At 35.8% G+C, this 26,524-nt stretch overlaps 1 protein-coding gene across 3 annotated transcripts in view; it reads right to left on the reverse strand.

The window, feature by feature from the left end:
• Window positions 1-26,524, reverse strand: part of HPSE2 (heparanase 2 (inactive)) — a 573,943-nt gene that overhangs the window by 248,959 nt on the left and 298,460 nt on the right. For 2 of the 3 annotated variants that reach the window (XM_029201275.1, XM_029201274.1), the window contains one exon: window positions 1,381-1,552. In XM_029201275.1, coding sequence (XP_029057108.1) covers window positions 1,381-1,552 — 172 coding nt within the window. Of the gene's footprint in view, window positions 1-1,380; window positions 1,553-14,117; window positions 14,292-26,524 lie in introns of all 3 variants that reach the window. The other variant, XM_029201273.1, reaches the window with a different exon arrangement.

Here is a 26,524-nt window from a genome sequence, read left to right on the forward strand (position 1 = left end):
ACACACACACACACACACACACACACACACACACACACACACACACAGAGTAATTTCAAAGTTCAGCAAAAGTATGCAAAGGGAAGCCCAGAGCTGCATTTGTAGGTAGGAGTCAAGGTCAGAAAATTGTTCTGCAAGAGAAAACAGAAGTTCCTACTGAGAGAGAAGGAGAGAAAAATGAAGGATGGGGAAAGGATAGGAATTAAAATAAGGGCTTGGGGATTCTTTGTAAAGATGAAAATGCCTAAAATTAAACCTCAGGCTGTTAATGTTGTTACAGTGTAAATCCTTCCGGCTTCCCAAGCCTTCAATAATGTCTGCTACGTTAATTAGCTTAGATCAAGACTAAGCTACCACAAAAGGGAAGAGAGAGGGTCATAAGAGCCATCAAGCCACAAGGACCATTCAGGAGGTTGGCCAGAGGTGTCTTGCTACTGGAACGTATCTGTCTATACTTGTACAGCATTTATCTAACCTTACTTGGGCTGTACACTTCACTGGAAAACATCTTACTTGTCTTTGAATTTGTAGGAATAACCATACCTGTCCCAGAATATGACAGGATGCTGCACAAAAGGTGTGCCTTGGTGCATACTCTGTATGTCACATGAACTCCTGCCTCTCCCAACTTCCTTGTTCCTACCCTCTCTGTTGTAGTTACGTATCCTCTTTGAGTCTTTGATTCAACATATATCTTCAGTCTTCCTCATGCTATTCCCTCAGACATCCACTCCAGCCCTGCATAACTGGACCCAACATGCATATACGTTCCACTTATTTAATCTGGGCCTGGCCCACCAGCAGGACTGGGGAAGAGAGCATTTAACATAGTGCTGCATCCATAACCACTGCTTAAAAAATGATTGTTAGATTCAGTCAAAATTAAATAAATCACATGATAGCAATTCTCTAGAATACCTAATAAATCTATCTGTTAAGCTGTGCTTTAATGTACAAGCATTTGTAGTGTTTCTCAACTTTTTAACCCAGATCCACTGTCCAGGATTTTGTCAAGTTTTACCTTCTGTAAGAGGTCCCAAGAATACAGTAGATAATATTTTGCCTTTTAAAAAATATTAAGTGATGTTATGCAATGCTGTAATATTAAATGTGCTTTCTAAAACAACACATCCTTTCCAGCTGTTCTGGAGGTTGTGATATCCCTCCCAATCCCACCCTCTTCTGCTGATTGTGGAAGGCCTGGAGAGATAAGTTCTTCCACTGTTTGGTAGAGAATCCCTGATTTATGGTGGGAGATGTCACTATGAAAAAGTCTCTCTGCCCTTCTTAAGACCAGAAATAACCAGGAAAAATGCAAATATATTAATTCATTACATTTAATGAACAATGTTTTAAAAACTGCTAAATAATCTGACCTACCCATCTAGGAGGGTGATGACGTTCTTCCTGGGCCGCCCAATATTAGGGCCATACAAGCTGGCTCTGGAGTAAATCCGGATGGGTTGTAACAGGCTCTTCAGCTGGATGTAATCCTTTCCCAACTGGCTGCCATTTACTGCCCGGCCACGCATGGTCCGATAGTTATTTGGCTCTAGATTAAAAGCAGACATGCAAGTCAGAGTTGAGTAGAGTGAGGTTCTGCCAACTCTTTCCTGTCCACAGATCTCTCTGCCTTTTCTTAACAAAGTAACCAAAAAGAGGGTGCAAGCTAGCTTAACTTGAGAAACTATCCCAACTAAGAAGTTAAGTGCCATTTTACCATTTACCAAACTAATCTTCGCAAAAGATCACCTAATCCACAACAGAGAGACCATACTGATTTTCAAATGATACTTTATAATAAATGGTGTACTGAGTTGAATAGTGTCCCTCAAAATTCATGTCAACCCAAAACTTTAGAATGTGACCTTATTTGGAAATAGGATCTTTGAAGAAGTAATTACTTAAGTAATTATTTATGATGAGGTCATATGGAATTAGGATGTGTTCTAAATCCAATGACTGGTGTCTTTTTAGAGAAAGGAGAGGGAGATTCAGGTACACAGACCCACAGGGAGGAAGGCCATGTATCGATGGAGGCAAAGATTGAAGGGATGCTGCAATGCCAAGGCTTGTCGGCAGCTATCAGAAGCTAGAGAGAGGAATGGAATAGATTCTCTCTTAGAGATTCCAGAAGGAATTAAACCTGGCAATGCTTTGATTTCAGACTTCCTGAACTGTGATTGAAAAATATATATATTTTTTGTTTTGTTTTTTGGTTTTTTTTTGGTACGCAGGCCTCTCACTGTTGTGGCCTCTCCCGTTGTGGAGCACAGGCTCTGGATGCGCAGGTTCAGTGGCCATGGCTCACGGGTCCAGATGCTCCGCGGCATGTGGGATCTTCCCGGACCAGGGCTCGAACCCGTGTCCCCTGCATCAGCAGGCGGACTCTCAACCACTGCGCCATCAGGGAAGCCCAATATTTGTTGTTTTATACCACTGAGCTTGTCATGATAGGCCTAGGAAACTAATACAAATGGTAAGAAAAGAAAGCTTCATAAAGATGGTCCTTGTATCAAAAAGTTAGAAAAACCTTAATGTTCAATAATAGCAAAGTGGCTGAGTGAAATAACTTAGAGCAAAATCCCCTCCCCCAGTTTCTATAAACTTGGTAGTTCTAAATAGACAAGTAAAGTCCTAAAAACCAGCAGCTCCACTGCTGGAGGGGGCTAACTTGATTCGGAATGAAGCACATATCCCAGGCAAGGCCAACATCTTGGCTAGCTTCAGGTTTTGACACTGGTAGGGGCAAGAAACAGACCAGCAGACTTGCAAGAAATGTAACAGGGAGATTTGAGGAATAAGAAAGCCATTGAGGATTTTGATAAGCCCACAAATACCCCCTGTAGTCTGGAAGGCTGTGCATGCTCAGGAGGGACTGGAGAGGGCACTAGCTATCCATGCATTCCCAGATGAATGTGAAACCTAGTACACTCATAAAGGAGACATGAGAAGGCATGTCAAAAAGTAAAAGCCAATCAGACTTGTAAACTGCCTAAATTTTGAAAGTGTTCCCAAACCCACACACAGATCTACTGGCAAAAGGTGAAAGCCTTATCAGCTCAAGGTAAACACAACCTCTGATCAATCATCATCTCACTATTAAGCTATGCTGACTCAGGGGCAACCCCTAGGAAGCTGGCCTTAAAAATAAAAAAAAAATTTAAAAATAAAAAACTTGAGAGATACTAGCAGCTACATGATGCAAGACTCTATGGAACTAGTCCAGGAAGTGACTAAACAACAAATGAACAGAAAAGAAAAAACAAAAATAACCTCTGGAATGGAGGATTTGGAATCCAGATTTGCTCCAACATATTATCTAAAACGTATAGTTTTCAACAACAACAAAATTACAACATGCAAAGAAATAGGAGAGTGTGACCCATAAACAAGAAAAAAATAAAGAAAGAAAGAAACTATCTCTTAGGGGACCCAAATGTTTGACTTAGCAGACAAGGGCTTCAAAACTGCTAGTATAAATATGTTTACAGAACTAAAGAGAAGAATAAGAAATTAAGGGAAAGTATGATTTTATTGACTAATCAAATATAAAGAGATAGAAATTATAAAAAATTATCAGTTGGAAACTTTGGAACTGAAATGATTCTTCACATACAGAAGAACACAATGAAATTAGTAGCTGAATTTTTACCAGAAATAATGGAGGCCAGAAGAAGACAGTGGGATGACATATTCAAAATGCCGAAAAAAATGTCAACCAAGAATTCTACATGCAGCAATCTATCCTTCAAAACGGAAAGCAAAATTTAGACCTTCCCAGAAAAACAAAGGACAGAATTCATTGTGAGAAAATCTGCCTTACAAGAAATAAGAAAGAACGTCTTTTAGGGTGAAAAGTAGATGTCAGTAGATGGTGATTCAAAAGCACACAAAGAAATAAAGAACACCAGTAAAGATAGTTGCACAGATCAATATAAAAGACAGTTGAAAATATTCATTACTCAGCTCTTAACTGATTTAAATGACAGCTGCATAAAACAAAACTATGAAACTGTATTGTTGGGCTTACAACATATAAAGATGTAATACTTAGAATAATAATAGCACAAAGGAGGGGGAAATGGAGTCTTATTGGAGCAGTTTCTACAGTTAACTGGAATTAAGTTAGTGTTACCCTAAAGCAGATTGTAATGAGTTAAGATGTATTATAATAAGAAACTACTAAGAAAATAACTAAAACAAAACAAAAAGAAATTAAAACAGTACCTTAGACAATATCCCTTTTGAATGAAAAGACAGTAAAGGAGAAACAGAGGCATAAAAAAAATGAAATATATAGAAAATTGCAAGATGTCAGATGTCAGTTCAACCATATCAACAATTACATTAAATGTAAATGGATTAAAAACTCCAATTAAAAGCAGAAATTATCAGGCTAAGTAAAAAAATAAGATCCAACTAGAGAGACACATTTTAAAGTCAAAGACACAGAAGAGTGAAAGTTAAAAGGATTAAAAAAGATACGCCATGCAAATGGTAAACATAAAGGAGCTGGGATGACTATACTAATACAGACAAAATAGACTTTAAGACAAAAATGTTACTAGAGACAATGTGGGGCATTTTATAATGATAAAAGGGCCAATTTATCAGGAAGATATAACAATTACAAACACATACATACCAACAACAGAACACCAAAATAAATTAAACAAAACTAATAAAACTGAAAATAAAAATAGAAAATTCAATAATAACAGAAAGAGACTTCAATACCACATTCTCAATAATGAGTAGAATGACTAGAAAGAAAATCAGTAAGGATATAAAAAACTTGAGTAACATCATCAGCTAACTTTACCTGATTGAATTATCTATAGAACACTGCACCCAACACATTCTTTTCTAATGCATATAGAATATGCTTCAGGATAGACCATCTATGCTAGGCCATAAAACAAGTCTTGTATATTGAAAAGGATTAACTCATGTAATGTATGTGCCCTGACCACAACAAAATTAAATTGGAATTCAACAACAGAAAGTAACTTGAGAAATCTATAAGTATTTGGAAATCAAACAAATAATCCATGAATCAAGAATAAATCACAAGGGGAATTAGAAAATATTTTCAATGAAATGAAAATGAAACTATAATATATAAAAATGTATGGGATGACACCAAAGTCACGATCCATGAGAGAAATAATTAAGAAACTGGATTTCATTAACATTAAAAACTTCTGCTTTGCAAAAGACAATGTCAAGAGAATAGAAGACAAGCTATAGACTGGGAGAAAATACTTGCAAAATACATATCTAATAAAGGACTGCTATCTAAAATATACAAAGAACTTAAAACTTAATAAGAAAACAAACAACCTGATTAAAAAATGGGCTAAAGAACTTAACAGATACCTCACCAAAGAAGATATACAGATGACAAACAAGTATATGAAAAGATGCTCTACTTTATATGTCATCAGGGAAATGCAAATTAAAACAACAATGAAATACCACTCTATACCTATTAGAATGGCTAAAATTTGTAACACTAACAACACCAAATACAAGCTAGAATGTGGAGGAACATAACTCTCATTTATTGCTGATGGGAATGCAAAATGATATGGTTAGTTTGGAAGTTTGGTGGTTTCTTACAAAACAAAACATACTCTTACCATACAATCTAGCAATCATGCTCCTTGTTTTTACCCAAAGGAGATGAAAACTTATGTCCTCACTTTGTCTGCACATGGATTTATGGCATCTGTATTCACAAGTCCCAAAACTTGGAAGCAAGCAAGATATTCTTCAGTAAGTGAATGGATAAACAAACTGTGGTACATCCACACAATGGAATAATTTTCAGCACTTAAAAGAGATGAGCCATCAAGCTATGAAAAGACATGGAGGAAACTTAAATGTCTTTCACTAATTGAAAGAAGCCAATCTTAAAAAGCTATATACTGTATGATTCCAACTATATAATATTCTGGAAAAGGAAAAAACTATGGAGATTGTAAAAAGATCAGTGGTTGCCAAGGGTTAGGAAGAGGAGGGAGGAATGAATAGGTGGAGCACAGAGGATTTTTAGGGCAGTAAATACTCTACATGATACTATAATGATGGATACTTGTCATTATACATTTGTCCAAACCCATAGTATGTGCTCACCAAAAGTGAACCATAATGTGAACCATAAATTCTGGGTGATTATGATATATAATGTAGGTTCATCAGTTGTAACAAATGTACCTCTCTGTGAGGGATGTTGATAGTGGGGGAAGCTGTGCACATGTGGGGCAGGGGATATATGAGAAATCTCTATACCTTCTCAATTTTGCTGTGAACCTAAAACCGCTCTTTAAAAAAGTCTTTAAAAAAGTTAATTTGAGCACAAAGAGACCTAGGCATGTGGGAAGAGGGAAGGCCATGTGAGGACATAGTGAGCCAAGAAGCCAAGAAGAAAGACCACAGAAAAAAAAAAAAAGATCTGCTGATAACTATGTGTTAGGCTTCTAGCTTTTTTTTGTTGTTTAGGAAAAAGAAACTCAATGCTTACAGGGAAATTTACAGCCTTAAACTCCTACATTAGAAAAGAAGATCTCAAATCAATAATCTAAGCTTCTATCTTAAGAAAGGAGAAAAAGAAGAGGGAGCTAAACCCAAAGCAAGAAGAAAAAATGAAATAATAAAAATTAGAGAAGAAACCAATGATATAAAAAATGGAGAAAAACCAATTAAAGTAAAAGTTGGTTCTTTGAAAAGATGAACAAAATTGATAAAACCTTTGGCTAGACTGACCAAAAAAGAAAAAAAAAAACAGAGAAGACACAGATGACCAAACTTAGGAATGAAAAGAAACATCATTAAGGATCTCACAGTAATTAAAAGGATAAGGGACTACAACCTTATGCCAATGAACAACTTTATGCCAATAAGTTACACAATGTATATGAAATGAAAAAATTTTCAAGAAAGGCACAAATTACTAAAACCAACTCAAAAAAAAAATCTGAATAGGCCTATAACCACAAAAACATTTAATTAGTCATTATAATTACTTCCACAAAGGAAGCCCAGACTCAGATGGATTAATTGGTGAATTCTACCAAGTTTTTAAGGAAGAAGTAATGCACAATTCTTCATAAACTCTTCCAGAAAATTGAGGAAGAGGGAACAATTCCCAACTTATTTTATGAGGTCAATATTCCCCTGATACCAAAGTCAGATACAGACATCACAAGAAAACTACAGATGAATATTTCTCATAAATATAGATTCAAAAATACCCAACAAAATATTTACTAACTGAAACCAGCAATATATAAAAAGTATTATCATATCATGACCAATTGGGATTTACACCAGGAATGCAAGGTTGATTTAATACCAACACCCAACTAATGTAAAATACTGTATTAACAGAATAAAAGACCAAAACCACATTATCATCGCAACAGATGCAAAAAAATCAAAACAAAACAAAAAACCATTTGACAAAATCCAACTCCCATTCTTGATAAATACTCTCAACAAACTATGAATAGAAGGGAAATTCCTCAATCTGATAAACAGTATCTAAGAAAAATCTATATACTTACCGGTGAAATACTGAATGCTTAATGGCAAAATATCATACCTAATTGAAATACTGAATGTTTTCCCCCCTAAGACTGGGAACAAGGCAAGGATGTGTGCTCTCACCATTTATATTCAACATCTGTATTAGAGGTTCTAGTCAGTGCAATCAGGCAAGGAAAATAATTTAGGCATCTAAATTAGAAAGGAAGAAGTAAAACTGTCTTTATTCTTAGACAACATATCCTGTATATGGAAAATCCTAAAGAATTCACACAGGTAGGGGAAAATAAACAAGATCTAAAAACCAAGTTCAGCAAGATAAAAGATCAATATATAAAATCAATTCTAAATACTAGCAATGCACAATACAAAAATGAAATTAAAATAATTCCATTCGTAATTGCATCAAAAAGAATAAAATACTTAGAATAAAGTTAATAAAAGAAGTGCTAAACTTGTACACTGAAGACTACAGAACATTGCTGAGAGAAATTAAAAATTAAATAAATGGGATGTAATCTATGCTCATGGATAGGAACAGTCAATATTATTGGGATGGCAATTTTCCCTAACTGATCTACAGATTCAATGTCCTCTGTTAAAATTCTAGCAGGCTTTATTGAGGAAATTTAACAAACTGACCCTAAAATGTACATGGAAATGCAAACACCTAGGAGAGCCAAAACAATTTTGAAAAGGAAGAATGGAGTTGGAGGACTTACATTTCCCAATTGCAAAACTCATTATATAACTTGTAATCAAGACAATGTAAATAAAAACCATAGAGAATAGATTGGTGGTTACCAGAAGCAGGTGTGAGGGTGGCAAAATGGGTAAGGATGATCAAAAGATACAAACTTACCTTATAAAATAAAAGTCACGGGGATGTAATGTACATCATGGTGATTATAGTTAATGATACTGTATTGTATATTTGAAAGTTGCTAACAGAGTAGATCTTAAAAGTTCTCATCACAAGATAAAAGTATTTGTAACTATGTGAGGTGATGGATATTAACTGAACTTATGGTGATCATTTTGCAATAAATACATATATCAAAAAAAAGATCATGGTGATCATTTTGCAATAAATACATATATCAAAAAAAAAAGACAATGTAGTCCTAGTATAGTAGTCCAAGAACAGACATACAGATCAGTGGAAAAGACTTGAGTCCAGAAATAAACCCATTTGTGGTCAACTGATTTTTGACAAAAGTGTCAAGAGAATTCAGTAAGGAAAGGATAATCTTTTAAACAAACAATGCTGGGACAATTTGATAGCCATATGCAAAAAGATGAATTTAGATTCTTACTTCTCACCATACTCAAAAATTAACTCCTAATGGATCTTACGCCCAAACGTAAGAGCAAAAACTACAAAGCTTTTAAAAGAAAAAATAGGAAAAAAAATTTGTGATCCTGGGTTAGGCAAAGATATGATACCAAAAGCACAAGGAATAGAATAAAAAATTGATAAGCTGAACTTTATCAAAATTCAAAACACCTGAACTTCAAAAGATGCCATAAAGAAAATGATAAAATAAGCTATAGACTGGGAGAAAATACTTGCAAGTCATATGTTTGATAAAGATCTTGTTCCAGAATATATTTAAACCTCTTACAACTGAATAATATGATAACCCAATTAAAAAGGCAAAAGATTTGAGTAGACATTTCACCAAAGAAGACGTAAGAATGTCTGATAAGCACATGAAAAGATGCTCAATATCACTTGTCATTAGGGAAGTGCTAATTAAAGCCATATTAATATACTACTTCAAAACCACTAAAATGGTTATAATCAAAAAAATAGACATGAACAAGTGTTTCCAATGATGTAGAAAAACTGTAATCCTCATTCATTGCTGGGGAAAATGTAAAATGGTACAGCTACTTTGAAAAGTAGTGTGGTAGTTTGTTTAAAAATGAACTTAAACTTACCATACAAACTAGTGACTCCACTCCTCCCCCAGGTATCTTCCTAAGAGAAATGAAAGTATATATCCACACACAGACTTGTATATGAACATTTACAGCAGCATTACTTATCACAGTCAAAAAGTAGAAACAATTCAAATGTCTGTCATCTGGTGAATGGAAAAGCAAAATGCAAGATATATATGTATATATAGGTAGACAGATAGATACACATATAGATATATCTCTATGTATATATATATATATACACACATATATATGAATATATATATTCATACATTGGAATACTATTCAGCAATTAAAAGGAATGAACTACTTTTACATGCTACAAAATGGATACACCTCAAAAACATGCTAAGTGAAGGAAGTCAGATGCAAAAGACTACATATTGTATGATTCCAGTTATATGAAATAGCCACAAAAGACAAATCTATAAAGACAAAAAGCAGATTAGTGTCTCTTGGGACTGGAAATGGTTACAGAGACTGACTGAAAACTGGCATGAGGGATCTTTTTGGAGTTATGGAAATGTTCTAAAATTGGACTGTGGAGATGGCTGTACAAGTCTATAAATTTACTAAATAGCATGAGAGTATTATGTAGATGGGAGTACGTGGAGAAAGAATAGAGAAGATAAAGGTGATGAAGGTGAGAAGCAGGCATGGAGAGGGAAAGGAGAAAAGTAATCAGGTAAAGAAACTATATATGTTTTCTCATCTTCCCTTCTCTTCCTCTTTCCCCCTCTTCTCCTTCCCTAAGCATCAAACTCTCTCCAACAAAAATACAGTTCTCTAAAGCTATGGGCTATGATGTAGCCTCATAAACAATTGGAAGTGTGTCTGAACACGGTGGCTCAACCCTGTGTTTGGCCTTCACAAGACTATACCTGTTATATACACACAAATATACATAATAAAACTGTATAAATGGCTATACATAAATACATCATACATTTATCCACACAAACACAGACTAAAAGCTTAATAAATATTGAGTTAATGAATTGATTAATAAAGCTGGGCTGCCAGAATCATCATCTCTAAGGGGCTAAGTTTTATAAGGTCATAATTTTGATTTTATGAAATTGCTCAGGAGACATCAGGTTCCAGGGAACTGATTCATATAACTAAAATCAAACAAGAATAATTGGTGAATGTATAGGTCAGGCATAGGTATAAATATATGACACTGATTCCGTAATTAATTACAGTGGCTTTTATTTGTTCTCAGAAGTGGGCAGATCAATTTGGGGAACAATTCATAATGTAGTGTTCAATTAGAGATGCTGCATTATCTCCAGAGAACTTTTGTTAAGGATAGCCCTCTATAGAACAAACACCATCTCTCCGGAGCAGAATTGGATTAAACTTCTTATTCTACACTTCCAAGATTTGAGTCTCGGCTTCAAAATTCCCCCCTGCTCTTCCTTACTTTAGATTCACCAATGATTCATAGAAATGCAAATAATTACAATAATCACCTAGTATTAATCAAATATAGAGTTTACAATTTATGACAGTTAAGGAAACATTTTATATCTACAAAACATAGTTGTTAAAAATCTTGTATCAAGAAAGTCATTCTTTGACTTTGACATCCTAAACTTTCTTAATCTTCACCTCTTGATACTGGGTATATTTTGCTTTCATGGTATGTAGCACACACTATTCACTGATTTTAAAGTAGAAAAAAGTTTAGATACTTTAAACTTTAAAATAGTTTAGTCACTTTAAGTTTAGATACTCCAGGAGAAACAACCAAAGAAATATCTACTTTAGTTTTTCCAATGCCAGATTTGCTCTAGAGATAAAGTACTTGTTAACAGGATGTGGGTATATGGGAGGATGAGAGAACTGACCAGTTCTCTTGTCCCTCCCTAAATGTGTATATAATAGTTAAACTATTATGTCTGTCCAAAAAGATATGGTTACAAAAAAGAAAATGGATAAAAGATTGGAGAGACAAGTCCAAGCTAGGAGGATGATCAGATAATTTTTGAGGGGCAAGGGCCTAAATATACAACACAGAATCGTTGTGAACAGAATACAATGGATATCTTAAGGGATATGATGCTAGCACAAGAAAAACTATCAGTAGTTGTAAAATGAATTAGAAGAATCAGCAAAATAAATTTATTTTGGGCAAATTTTATTTGGGCAAAGTTTATTTGGGCAAACTGCTTATTTGTCATATCAAAAAATAGAAATGCAATTTTTAAAATAAAAGCAAGGGGGTGGGGAAACAGACCAACTCTAGTCTTCTTGACTACAGACTCAAAAACCATCTATATCTACCTCGATAGAAATGTTCACAGGAACATTACCAGATACTTTCTACCTTATTGAATTTTTAAATACATAAATTTGGTTATTTTTCTATCTATTGCTATCTATATCCCTATCTATTTTCTTATCTATGACTGTGCCTTTTCTCCTCCTCAAAAATGATTCTTTGTTTTTGTTAATCCTTGAAGATGGATTGATGATGATGGGAATCAAGTGTTGTGTAGCTAAGGTGACTAAACAACATTTTTAAAATGTAATTAGCTCCGTCTCTAAACTGTTTAGCATAATTTGGGGGAAGGATGGAAAGGGGCAGACTCTCAGTTATTTGGAACAGACATATATACAGAAAGATGCCTATACTCTCCCCACCCCCACCAAACCACATCAGTTATACCAATTAAAGATTTATTTAATTTAATAAGCTCCCAAATTCAGAGATGCCACAAACCCTGGAGGAATTATTCCCATCAGTCATTTGTAAGTAAGTTTTAATTGCTTTGAGCTTATCTACAACCAGCTGAGATTCTTTGACAAACCAATTTTATTTAGAAATATTTTAGAAAGAAAACAAACACTTCAGGCACAGCATGTATTCCCTAGCTCATCAGAGGCCCTACCACTCCTTACTGTCTTACACTGACCAGTTTTAAACATTACACCTAATTGGTCCCTCATGACAGGTATAATGCCCTGTTTGGGGAATGCATTGTTTGAATTGTTTGAAGAATATTTTGCTGTGTTTGGAGAAAAGAGCTAAGCTGGGTGGAGTCTGACACTGGAGCAGGGTAAGGTTAGGTGGGGTAGTCATGAGTAGACAACATAAAATACCAAAGAATGTCAAGGAGCATGAAATAGAAAATACGACGGGGAGGGATCAGTAAATGGCTTTGTCTACTATGTAATAATTTTGCCTCATTCTAAGCTGATCACATCACTCTTGCTCTTGTCCTAGAACGTATGATACCTAGACTGGTTGGGAAGATGAATAATCTCAGGCTACCCTAGTTATGCCCCCTGTAACCAAATTACCTTCAGTTCAGCTCAAGTCTCCATTTGGTAGCTAACTCTCCCCCAATTTCCCCCACTCCAGGGAAGGAAGAGAGAGCTACATTCCAGTTAATGGTTAGTGATAGGAGAAAAGACACTTGTTCTTATAAGATCCTCATCCCTTGCTACCTTATGAGAACTTCAAATTCTAGAGTGGAGTGCATAAATACACACATGTGCTTGTGTATGTGTACACTGCCCCCCCAGCATACACACGGTGCTCCAACCAAACATGGGTTAGCTACAGATATACATGGCCATGGACAAAAATGTTATTATCAATTTGTAACAGTAATTTTAAGAGAATTCTTGGTTGTTTTGTTCTAAGGTTTACCAAAATGTCTTTTTATTAGGAATCAGAATATTTTCAAATTTATACTATCCATAATTTTAACTATAACCCATAGTAGTTGACTCAATAGTATTAGAGACTCATGGAATCTACAGAATATCATATGCATCATACACACATATATATCACTAGGAAAAATACTGTGACTTAGGAACATTGTGTGTTCGTTGCAACATTGTTCCATGAGATGATAATAGGTCTCTCTCTCACACACACACACACACACACACACACACACATCCACACACACACAGTGCAATGATTAAACAGGACTGGCTACATAATTTGCAGGGCCCCATGCAAAATGAAAACATGGATCCCTTTATTTAAAAATTAAGATGGCAATAGCAGAGCATTAAACCAAGCATGGGTCTCTTCTAAGCATGAGATCCTATGTGACTGCACAGGTTGCATGCCCCTGAAACCAACCCTGGTTAAATGATTTAAGAAATGCTGGGTTAAAAAAATCTTATACAGATTTTATTGCAACAGGACTTCTCAAGCCTTTTACATGCTAATGTGCATTATGAACCTTCAAGAAGTACATATACTGTAGACCAGTTCCCAAATATACTTGACCAAACTCTTTTGAATTATTATAAGGGTCATCTTGCAGGACCAGTGTTCTATAAAAGATTGTAAATTTCAGCTTAGGCTGAGCAGCTAGGTTGTATCTGGTTTAATATCAATTTGTTAATCATAACTCACATTTGGCATTTCCCCTATATTTGGAATAAGGTAACTAGAGATAACTACAGATGCAAATGGTGGGCTTCACTAAATCTACTCTCCAACTGTTTGGCCTTTTACTATTTGGAAGGTCAACTCAGTGGTCAAACAACCCAAGTGTTTTCTGGGCCACTGTACTACAGATGGTCTGAGCCATCTTATTTTTTACCCTTTATCTTGTCAATTCAGAGGAAACAACATCCTTACTTACCATTACCCAGTTCCCAAGAAATGTTGTACTTTTTACTGGCGCTGTACTTCAACAGACTCAGGGCACTAGAACTGTTCCAGGAGTTATTGGGATTACGACGCAGTGCATTTAGAGCAAATATCAGGTGGAGTCCAGAGCAATCAGCAAAGTTATAAAGTTTGTCTAGAGACCTGGCTGGGAAGAAGCAGAGAAAGGCTTGTAACTTTCAAATCAACATCCCAACAAAAGGAAAATATTAGCTACTACAAAAAGCCTTTCTATGAGCTTCCTGCTAATAGGAATTACACAGCGGCTTCCAAAAGGGACTATTACCTTTTGGTTCAGGGTACATTTCAAGGTGATTTTCAAAAGCAGCACACACAACTCCAGATAAAGTTTGCAAATTGACAACCAAATCTAGTCTATAGTATATTTTATCTGTTAACAAAAAATTGAATTCTTAACATTTAGAAATGGGAAGATATCACAAACTAGCTAGATTTATAGTTTTTCTCAAAAAATCAGAAAATCTGGCACTGCTGGATCTGAACTCCTTTATGAAATGATAGGAATAGTGTCAGGAGACAAGGCCAGGAAACAATGACTGGCTGGGAAGTCAGAAAATAGCTCAACCTAGCAGCACTTCCAAAACAAATCTCACTCAATTTCACATTTCTAATATTTCTGAGAATGGAAATACCACAACTACTAATAGAAATATGTTCATTGTTAGGTTGATCCCAGATACCATGAATGCTATTTACCATATGTCCCATACCCATCCCATTCCTTCACGCCTATTGCCACCATTCTGGTTCTGGCTCTCATTTCCATTTGCATGAATTATTACAAGAATGTACTTGCCTGTCTGCCTCTAGATTCTTCCCAGATCGCCAGATTCATCTTCTCCCAATCAATTTCATTAGTTTCACTTATTTCTCAAAACCTTAGTGGATCTGCAAGACTTTTGGTTTCCCTTAGTTCAAGGCCCCTACAACTCAACTATAATTTTTCCCCAACTTCAGGTCTCTCTATTACTGTCAAAGAATTCTTTGCAGGTGTTATCCAGTTCTATTTATTATAGAATCCCCTGCCCCACTGGCCTTTGCTCTGATTATTCTCATTCGTCACACTTTTTCTTTCTCTTTTAAACATATCCAGATTTTACTTGTCCTTTTATACAATGTTTCACAAAATATGGATGACATGATTTTAAGTGGTATACAGATTGAAAAAAATTTTTAGGTTAATAATTATGTACAGGAGTTCACATTATCTTAGTACTCATTATCCAAGTCCCTAGAGCAGGGTTTCTCAAATGGGATTCTGTGGAACACCATGTGGGGCTCTATAAGATATCATTAGGGGGTTCTGCAAAAGATGACACAGAGTGACCAAGGTGTCTCATAGCAGCTGTTATAGGTCTTTTAGTCCTACGAAGCAGGACCATGATCATTTGGTTGAATCCATTATCAGTTTTTGAAGTGGGATACAGGGTTGCTGCCATTTTTATCTCCATATATGTACAAGAAAGTGTCTTTTAAGAAGCATCAAGAAGAAGGATGGAAATTGTCTCATTTTAGTTGAAAATAAAATCCATGGGAACTTATCTCACATTAAACCCAGAATCAAGTAGCTAAGCAACAACAAACAGCATAGTTTCACATTAAAGAAATAAACTTAATTATTAAAAGAAAAGAAAATAAACTTAATTATTTATTTTTAGTTCCAAAATAGTAATTAAAATTAAAATGCATTTTTAGGCCTATTAAAATTATCATGAAACCAACACATGTGTATACTGATCTTATAATTATCTACATAATCTGACCATGCCACTCAGTAAAAAAAATGGTTTCTTTCAAAGTCTCATAGAAAATGTTTTCTTAAGCTATAATTTTATTCATATTGCTTTGACATATAGTTTTAGTAACTTTACTATTCAATACTGTTAATGTATTTTCATATTGAAAACCACATTAACATGAATTCATAAACCTTATTTAAATAACAAGCCTACCTTTAGAAAAATTATATCCCATTTTGGCTTAAACCAGTTAATTAACAAAAGCATACTATGTTTGCCTTATAATTTTTCAAATTCACAAAAAGGAAAAAAGGGATTAATTTCAAGAATGAAAGTTAATTACTTGTTCTTTTCTTCTTTTCTAGAAAGGTTGTCTAAAAGGTCATTTTCAGTTTTAAATAGGAAGGAAAAAAAGCTAAGCTTACAGCTTACCATATATCATGTACCATACCTCAACAGCATTTATATGATAGAAATTTGTGATAATGTTTTAGTCTTACTTGGGTAAGGCACCAAAAAATCAAGTAGAACATTTTAAAAAGAAAGATTGAAGTTTATTCTAACCATACCACTGACCTTTTTGGGGGAACCTACAAAAGAATGGGCTAAAATGTCAGCCAAACTCAACAGATTCTCAGGAAAATATCACTCTATTTAAAAGAGCATTGGCAATTATTATTGGATTGTAATATCTACAACTAAATGACTACACTGACATATCATGAGCTTTATATATAATTTTTATCCACAAGTTCCCTGAGACTTGAGAATATTTCAAGTGTTTCTCTGATATAAAGTTTGAGAAGGCTGTCCTAGAGTTAAAGGATGCATAGGAAAATAAAAGTAATCCTAACACTAAAATATTCACTGTTGAGCTGAGAACTGACTTAAACATTCCTTCCACTTGGCAATATCCTCACTAACCAAAGCAATGATGTTTTTAGTTTCTCCAATATAAGGCAAACTCAGTACAAATCTGTTGCAAAGCCAAGTTGCAAATGTGAGGAAAAGACACAGGGCTTCGTGAGATCAATGAAAATAATGTTTGATAACTGCTTAAACTACATGCAAATCCACTAATAAGTAAGGATCTAGAAGAACTTTATCAGTTAGCTGAACAAGAGAAAACTCACAAGAGTGATAATAAAACAGGTTGCTCAAAAAATAATTTTATTAAAAGTTCATATGAGGTCTACTTTGATGTTTTTTAATACTTATGACTGTGCCACAAAAGTTAAATTATTTTATCAGAAAAATACTCAATATTCAATTAAATATCATTTTGTTCATTCAAATTGTTCATAGCTGCAATAACAGCTTATAATTTAAGTATAAAATGAAATACACTTATTTTCATAATTTTTAGTTTTATTTATAAACTAAAAAGCTAATCAAACTTTTGCATCAAAATTTCATATGAATGATATTCTTTTTAGGTAGATTAATCCCCTTTAAGTGGCCTTTTTCTAGACCTAATTGTCTCCATATGATGAGGATTATCTGTGTTTGTTTCATATGTAATAGAAAAACATATATCAGACACAAAAGCACATCAAACCTGTGATTTTATGGATGTGATGGTTTAAGACAAGGAAAATGGTATTTATCAAAAAAAGTCAGTATAAAGAAAAATGTGGAAAAATAACAATATAGACAGTTTGTTAATACGGCAAAAATTGAGAACTAGAGAGCTAGAAGTTTGGGAAATACTTTGTGAAGGATAAAGTTTAAGTCCCGCCTCCTCCATGAAGCCATTCCTCAGTGAACTCACCAATCCACCTACAGTGACCTCAGCCTTCTTTAAACTCAGGGTTTACACCATTTGTTGTCATCTGAGTGCCTTGTGACATTGTCTTACCTTGGGATTACCTCTTGATTTAGTCACTTCTCCAGAGTGAATGGCATGTTTACCCAGTTAAACTGTTAAGTTCCCTAAGGCTGGTACTGTATCTCATTATATCCTTCACAGCATCTATCAGAGAACAATTTCCTGCCTTAAAATCATGCTTAGGAGTTCACACATCGCAAATCCTGTTTGTTGCACAAAAATGGTCTAGTAAGAAACTGAAAGTTCCGAATGAAAGATATGTATAATAATTATTATTTCTAGTTCAAGAAATATACCCTGAAGTTTATTTTTAAATGACATATATTTGAATATAGAGCGTTCAGTAGATGCTCAACAAATGTAATCTTCCTTGTAACATCTGTCAGGTTCCACTCAAGCAAGCAGATACTTAAAGATGACTTCTACTCTCTCCACCAGAGGGTGCCAATGCCTTTATATCCTATAGTCAGGTTGTCTTGGCATCTCACAGGAACAGAACTTTAAGGAGTCTTGTCTAGCAGGCAATTAAAGATGAGGAGCTGGAGTCTTAGAGAGATGGAAGAGAGAGGCTTGGGAGTCATCTACATAGTGCTGAGAAAGCTGATGCTGTGAAAGTTCTTGAGAGTTTTGAAGGACAAAATGGTAGGACAAAACCTTAAGAAATGTCCACATATAAAGGTCAGGAAGGGGCTTCCCTGGTGGTGCAGTGGTTAAGAGTCCGCCTGCCGATGTAGGGGACGCGGGTTCGTGCCCCGGTCCGGGAGGATCCCACATGCCGCGGAGCGGCTGGGCCCGTGAGCCATGGCTGCTAAGCCTGCGCGTCTGGAGCCTGTGCTCCGCAACGGGAGAGGCCACAGCAGTGAGAGGCCCGCGTACCGTAAAAAAAAAAAAAAAAAAAAGGTAAGGAAGAAGGAAATAAAGGGGGGGACAGAGAATAAGGAGGAGAACCAGAAATGTAGAATTAAGGGACCCAAAAGAAGACAGTTTCAAGGAGGTGCTGGTCAATTACAGTAGATATTGGTGAGAAATTGAGGAGAAAAAGGAGAAAGAAGAAGTAAACTTATTATGGTTAATCAAAAAATGAGATTAGACTCTAGATTTAGGTTGGGGTGTGAACTTAAAGAATGAGTGGTAGAGAAAAAAGAATAGACTCTGGTACACTGAACTTACTTCTTGAAGTTCTGTGGCAACAAAATGAAGAAAAGAAACAAAATAATGACTAGAGTAGTACCAGAGATAGGTTAAAGTAAAAAAATCAAGAACCAAGACTGCAATCTGTCAAAAACCATTTTTTCAATGAGGCTAATCTCAGCTCTATATTACAAATGGATAAGGTCAATGAATTCACACTAAGATATAAATGATGGTCATTTTTCTCAGTTTCCTCAGCACTTCTCACTTCAAAAACAAAATAGACAAACAACAATCGAAAGAACAAAAAATAGGGCTCCCATTAATCTAAGCAACGAGATGGCTGGAATTTCAAGTAGGATTCATTCATTTATTCAACAAATGTTTACTGAGTACCTACTATATGCCAGGAAATATTATAGTCTCCAGGGTTATAGCCATGAACAAAACAGAAGATAGGTCCTTGCGCCATGGAGTTTACCTCTAATGTGGCTGTAGTGGGGGTTGATGGAGTCTGTAAAGCAGGGTAGGGGATAGTAGAACCACTGGGGGTGGTATGTTATTTTAAATAAGCCTCATTGATAAGATTAACATTTGAGCAGAGACCCAATGGAGGCTAGGAAGCAAGTCAAGGGGGTAACTATGGACAGAATTCCAGGCAGAGGGTATAGTAAAGGCAAAGGCCTGAGACAGGTAAGTGACTGATGATTGTGAAGTAGAGCAATGGTGCCGTTACGGCTGCCCCAGAATGAACATAAGGGAGAGAAATAGGAGATGAGGTCAGAGTGGCAGCAGGGTCAGATTGTGTAGGGCCTTACTGGCCATTGTAAGGGTCTTAGCTCTTATCTTAAATGACACAGAAAAACACTGGATGGTTTTGAACATGACCAGATTCACATTTCAAAAGCATCACCCTGGCTTCTGAGCCAAAAAGAGACTACAGGGTGAATAGAGGGCAAAGGTGAGAGCGAGGAAAGTAGCTGGGCATCTATAATGCTAATTCAGGCTAGAGATCATAGTGGCTTGGACCTGGGTGGTAGCAGCAGAGTGGCGGAAGTGGTTGGATTCCTGGGATGTTTTAAAGGTAGAAGATTTGCTGGAGATTGGATATGGTGTCTGAGGGGAAAAAAATAGTCAAGGAAAACTCAAGCTTTTGACTTGAGCAACAGAAAGATGAAACTGACATTTAAGAAAGAAGTGTAGAAGGTTGGGAGATGGAAGGAGAGGAAGGCAATCAGAATTTTGGGTTTGGCTACATTAAGTTTGAGATGCCTAACTGACACATTAAGTAAAGAATTTGAGTGATCAGAATATACAAATCCAGAGTTTAGGGGAGAAGTTTTAACTGAAGATATAAATCTGGTTAAGCAAAACATTTTGAAAGGTTGGGAGACGTACAGAGCTATAAAGGAGGGAAAGTGGAACTGTCATAGGGATTTTCTGATTTCCAGATAACCACTGTTCTCAAAGCAGCATATCCCAGCCCCTGTTAATTTTACAGGAACAATTAACATTTTCTTAATCTTATGTAAAGTGCTGTCTGAACAAATCTTATAGATGTGGCCTCATCCCTCACTTTCCTAACTGATAGCCACCTCTAAACTCCTCTTCTATAGAAATTATGGAGGCACAAGTGTCACCTGGGAATTAAAAAGTGACTTGCTAAGTAATTTTGGCTTCCAATTTGTGCTTCCCCAGAATTCTGTCAAGATGAGGCATTAAAGTCTCTTCATAACTCAGTACCTAGGAGAGCATCCCAAGTATTAACTCTACCCCAAACAGGCCCCTTTCCATTAAGTGCTTTTTTTCTTTGGAAGGTTGGGTGGGGCAGGAGGCAGCTGCCTCAGAGGATGTCAAAGTATCAACTGAGCTCTGCTCAAGTATGTTCCATTTCTACATTTTGTTTTTCATGAGATTTGATAATCTGTTCATACTTTCATGTGCTCACAATTAGAATAAGCTGACACTACACTGTTGAACTCAGCACCGATTTCCGCTTTTGAAGTTCAGTACTGTCCTCTAAGAGCTAAGACTAAGAAACACATGTGTAAATCCTTAGCCACACAGAAAAAGCACTCTCCCTTCACATGAAGTTTTCAAAAGAATAGTTACCAAGGGGTATTTTTGTCCTTTTTGCCAATTTAGAAGTGAATAAGATTGGACTGAGTCCTTAAAACAAGTAAACTATTTTTTTCTGCCTGATACTTGCTTAGACTTGGCCAAAGAGTTTCTCAAACACTAGTGTGATGAACTTTGGGTCATGTTAGAACTCCTCACCATTCCTTGACAAACCACATTATTCCATGGCTCTCATTGCTCTAAGCTTTTTATCTCTGCCTGGAATATCCTTTCTCCTCTTTTCTTCATTCTTCATAGCTTAGGCCTATGGCCTTCTCTGTGAGGTTTTCCTTGATTCTCCAAGGTAGAGACACTGGGGCTCCCTCCTCTCATCTCTCCCAGCTCTTTATTGGCTCCTGTTACAGCAATAGACAACCATGCTATCATTGTTCAGCTCTGCATCCCTCTCTAAAGGCAGACTGGACCATTTGCCAAAGAGAAGGTACCATGTCTGCTTTTTCAGCATCCATTTCAGTATCCAATACACAATAAGCCTTAATAAATGTCTGACTCCTACAGGTGTTATTTAGGCCCATTCAATACCACTTGCAATCTGTCTGCACCCTATATATAACCCAACCTGAATTACCATTTTCATTGTAGCAAATTCCCTCGAGATTATGTCTATTACTACATGCTGTTAAATGCATTCAAATACTCTACTTATTGCCTTAAGTGTTCATTTTGGAATGAATAATATTGGGGAGTCATATGTTACTATTCAATAGAAACTGGAAGAACAGGAATTTCTAGTGGAAGCTAGGCAGACAGATCCTGAAGGAAATGACAGCTGGAGGCTGTTGTCTGCTGACTTTACTCCCCACCACTGGGCAGCAAGTATTTCTTTGAAGGGAAATCTGAGCAATTCATCTCCGTATCTATCACAAATAAGGAAAGAACAGAAAGCTAATGGCTAGGATTGCCAGATTTAGCAAATTCAAATACAAATAATGCTACTGCATTAATACAAGTATGTCCCATTAATATTTGGGACATACTTATGCTAAAAAATATTCATTGTTTATTTGAAATTCAAATTTAATTGGAGGTCCTGTATTTTATCTGACAACTCTACTAAGGGCTGAGTCTTAGAGTAGAGCCACAGTTGTCAGGAGAGAAGTAAGTGGAATTGTCAAGAAGAGATAAGAGAAAGTCATAGAATGATCCAAGAATCAAGATGAAAGAATAGCAATGAGATCCAACGAAGAAGGTGACTTTCAAAATAATAAGGTAATATAATATCAAATCTTGAAAAGTAAAGAAGATACATAAAGGAAGATAAAGACTGAGAATTACTGCAGTGACTCCCAGACCAGAGATTTAAAAAGCTTCAAAAAGGAATGGACCCCAGTATCAAATGACACAGACACGCAGAGCACAGCTAAAATATTTGGGGGGAAGAGGGGCGAGTGAGATATGTCTAATTAGCTGTGGTACGGCATGCCTTGCCACAAGATGGCACTCATAGTTCCTCTTTTTCTGAGTTTCTATCAAACATTTTGCAAAATTTTTATTGTCATAGAACAAAGAGAGTATCTTATGTTTCAAAACTTACATATAACCTTCTGTTTCATGTTCTATCATTTTTCCACAGCTTATCATTGTTTTTCCCTTTAGAATATGAAGACATAATAAATGCTAGAATTGAGTGGAGGTGGGGGAGGCGTTAGAACCTGGAGGAAGGAACAAATGTAATGCTATAGCAGATACTCAGTACAAAGCCTTAACAAAAGGACTGGCCATCAAACGAAGACTGATGAGCGTCAAGAAAACTAATACAGATAGAAATGGAAGCCAGATTGCTTAGTGTTGAGGATCGATAACGTGCTGAGAAAGTAGAGACTATGTGTTTAGCACATCTGCTGGGAAACATAGGATGGAAGACAGGTGGACTTTTTCTTTATAGGTAATTACTTCCCAAATCAGAGTTTGTTTGCCTTATTCATAAGTTTCAAATACTTGACCGAAATACCTATTAAATAGCAGTTGACCTCATATAATAATATCTCTACAAAAAAATGCATTTGTGTTGCAGAGATACGTCTACTTAACTAAATAACCCCTTTGGTCCCCCAATATTATAGCACTTATTTCTTTTCAAAATAACTTCACATCTATTTGTCATACTATATTGCCCATAGAGTGAATGTTTGAATGGAGGCCTAGAGAGATCACAAGATTTGACTAACATTGCACAGAAACAGAACCACGGGCCAGTTTTCCGATGCCTAATTCTGTACCCCTTCTATTGAATTATTCTTCCTGTCACTCAATTTCTATTTCAAGTTTTCCACTTATCTAATTTTATTTTTCTGGCATGCATAAAATGAAAATGGCTCTTTGAAATTACCCTGTTTTGAATATTTCCCATGCTATACCAGATATGTAACAGTCAAAAATTACCTATCTTCAGAATAGTATGGGAAAATATGTTCATTATCATCTCTGATTTTTTACAAAACTGAGTATAACCTTGAGCTGAACTTTAAAGAAGAACTTATAAATTAATGTACCATTGAGGAGGTAAAATCCTGTGCCTGTTTGTTCAGGTGTATACTTTTGCTAGAATACAGTCCTACCAAACAATCCAAAACAGTTTTCCTTTCAGCCAATAAACCAATCATTAGCTATTTGTTTTTATCTTTTTTTGATCATCAAAGTGAAGACATTATTTGTATCTAAATCTGTTTGAACCCTTTAGACACAAAGAAGAGTGAAATGAAGACAACTTTAGCTTTGTTTCTACCATTCACCTCCCCCACCTCAAACATAAAAAAGGGTGGAGGGGCTTCTATAGCTAGTTCACCAATAATTCCATATAAGCCAAACAAAAGAAAACTTCAAACTTGCTTTGTGGCTAGGCCTCCATGGAGGAACAGCCTTCTTATTGAGTTGGAAAGAATAAAGGGTATTTTTGAATTCACAAGTGTCTGAAAACATCATGTCTGCAAAGTGTGGTTGGCATTTTTATGCATTTAAAAGAGTCCAATGAAGCCCAGCTCCTTACAAATTCCTACAAATAATGAAGAATGGGAAATGGTTTCTGCCACTTGGGGGTCAGAGTGGTGGTATTGCTCCAACCAACTGTACAAAGGAGACCTGTCATTTATAGATAGCTCCAAAGTCTTGCATTAGCAAGAACACAATGAAGACTGGCTCTTACCCAAAGAGTTTACTCAGAGAGACATTTAATATGGAGTAAATACGGCCTCAAAGAGAACAGCTTTGAAGAAGGGCTTTTAAAAGGTCGGAAGAAGATGAAATGAGGAATGTTGTTACTTAGTGCCTGTATTAAACAAATGCTTGCCTTAGCTCTTCTCCAGCACATCTCAAAATGTGGCCAAGTAATAATGACATGCTCACTTCACAGACAAAAAAATAACGTGGAATGGGACATTTTTCATTAGGATGGGCCCTCAAGCCACTGGGTTGTTCTCAAAGTGTGTGAATGTTCTATTTCCATCAGCCTGGAGACTCTTCCTCTCTCAGGGGCATATCTACCGCTCCACGAACAGCCCGGGATAGTCTGGAAGTCAGATGTTCTCCCCTAACTGTTATACCAGTTAAGTTTGGAAACCCTGTTTTCCCCAATCCTTATACCATGTCCTATCTCCTCAGGCCTTTGCTTTAGGGAAAGTAACCAATCACTGCTACCATTACAGCAGACAGCACTCTAGGTGTTAACTATTTTGGAGTCACAGGCACCTTCTATTATAAAATCAACTGGATAGTGGTATTCAATAAAAGTTTTAGTTATCTATAACATCACTCCCTACAACCGATTTCTTTCCTGCTGCTATTCATCTCTAGACTTTGTACATATAAATGCATTCATCCATTTGACAAATATTGCTGAGTACCTGTTATGTGCCAGATATTGTTCTAGACAATGGGTTTATAGCAATTATTAAGACAGACAAGGTCCCTGCTTTCAGGGACCTATACTCTAAATAAGTAGGAAAGGAAGAGTAGGAGTAAGGCGGTGATAGGCAATAATAAACAAGATAAATTCGGATGGTGGTAAGTCCTATGAAGAAAAGAAATCAGGTTAACGTAATGGAGACTGGGTGGAAAACTATTTTGTTTGAGTAGTCAGAGACTGCTGCCCTGAGGTGAGGTGCTGAAGTGTCACGCTGCTAAACCATGAAGAAGTTATATGTGAGGGATCTCAAGAATTGTAAAGTTTTTTATAACTCCTAAGTATTTTTGTGTGTTTTTCTTAAGATCAAGGGCAATTATGAAGGTATAATTATCAAAATCATGAAATTTTCACTAAAATAACCAATAATAATCAAAATCAGAAAATAACATTCACAAAAATTAGATAACAACATTATTATCCAATTTATAGACCTAAATTTTGCTAATGGCCCCCCAAAAATGTCCTTTATAGAAATTTTATTGATCCAGCCCAGGATCACAGATTTCATTTAATTTTCACATCTCTTTAGTTTCCTTTAATCTGGAACTGTTCCCCATCTTTTCTTTGTCTTTCACAACATTGACATTTTTAAAACTACTGGCCATTTGTTTTGTAGTATTTAAGTTGGGTTTATCTGATGTTTCCTTGAGATTAGATTCATGTTATGCAGGTTATAAAAAGTTTGTCCTTTCAATGTAGAATATCAGTTGTTTCGTTGCTAATATGCAAGGCGGATGGGATGAAAAAATGTATCTTTTGCTAGGGAGAGATCAATGTATGTTTATCCTTCAGTGGCAGCAAAAATGTCAATTCTAAAAACAGAAGTATAATGTGGACAAATCCTATGAATTAGATGCAAATGCAGGAAGGCTTTCCTTACTTGTTCAAAACCCTGAATACAGAGCTTTAGGAAACTCTCAAGAGTCACTAAAAAATTAAGGAAGAATGAGATGGAAAACCGAATGTGAGTTATTAATAAGAACAAAGATACGTTTACAAACTTCAAACAAATAAAAATAACTGTGACTGAATATAAATCTATACAGTTTAAATAAAATAGACTAAATACTTAGGTAAATAAATAAGTGCTTTTACATAGGTGATGTGAAAAGGAATTGTTAAGCATTTATGAAATTGAAATTTGTGTAGACCACCCAGTGGCAATCGCAAAGTCTCCACTGTAGTGTAGCTTTCCTTCAATTGTAGTGTAGTATAGTTTATTTTGCCACAAATACTAACTAAAAGCAAACAAACAAGAAAGGGGTGGTTGGGTAGTTTGTCACTAGGAATGATGGAGAAGGAAAAGACCGGAAAATCCAAAGTCTGTATAGAAAATATAAGGAATGAGAGTGGTAGAGACTGAGCAAGGAGTACTGTCACATGAATTTAGCTATTAGACCACTGCATCATAAGGGCCTTGAGGGCATGGGCTAGGATTGTTCTCTGGTTATAGTTCTCTTTACCAATGCCTATATTAAAATATGGTATCCAGAAATTAAATTAAAACTCTGTATATGACCTAGCACACACAACGGGACTGCTGCTTCCCTTTTTATCTCTACACCTCTATTCTATTAGTGCCTAAGTTACCATCGAACCTAATCTGTGAAATTTTAGAGATG

This window comes from Monodon monoceros, unplaced genomic scaffold (genome assembly GCF_005190385.1).
Source record: "Monodon monoceros isolate NGI ecotype Baffin Bay Population unplaced genomic scaffold, NGI_Narwhal_1 Super_Scaffold_4, whole genome shotgun sequence".
NCBI classification, from domain to species: Eukaryota; Metazoa; Chordata; class Mammalia; order Artiodactyla; family Monodontidae; genus Monodon; species Monodon monoceros.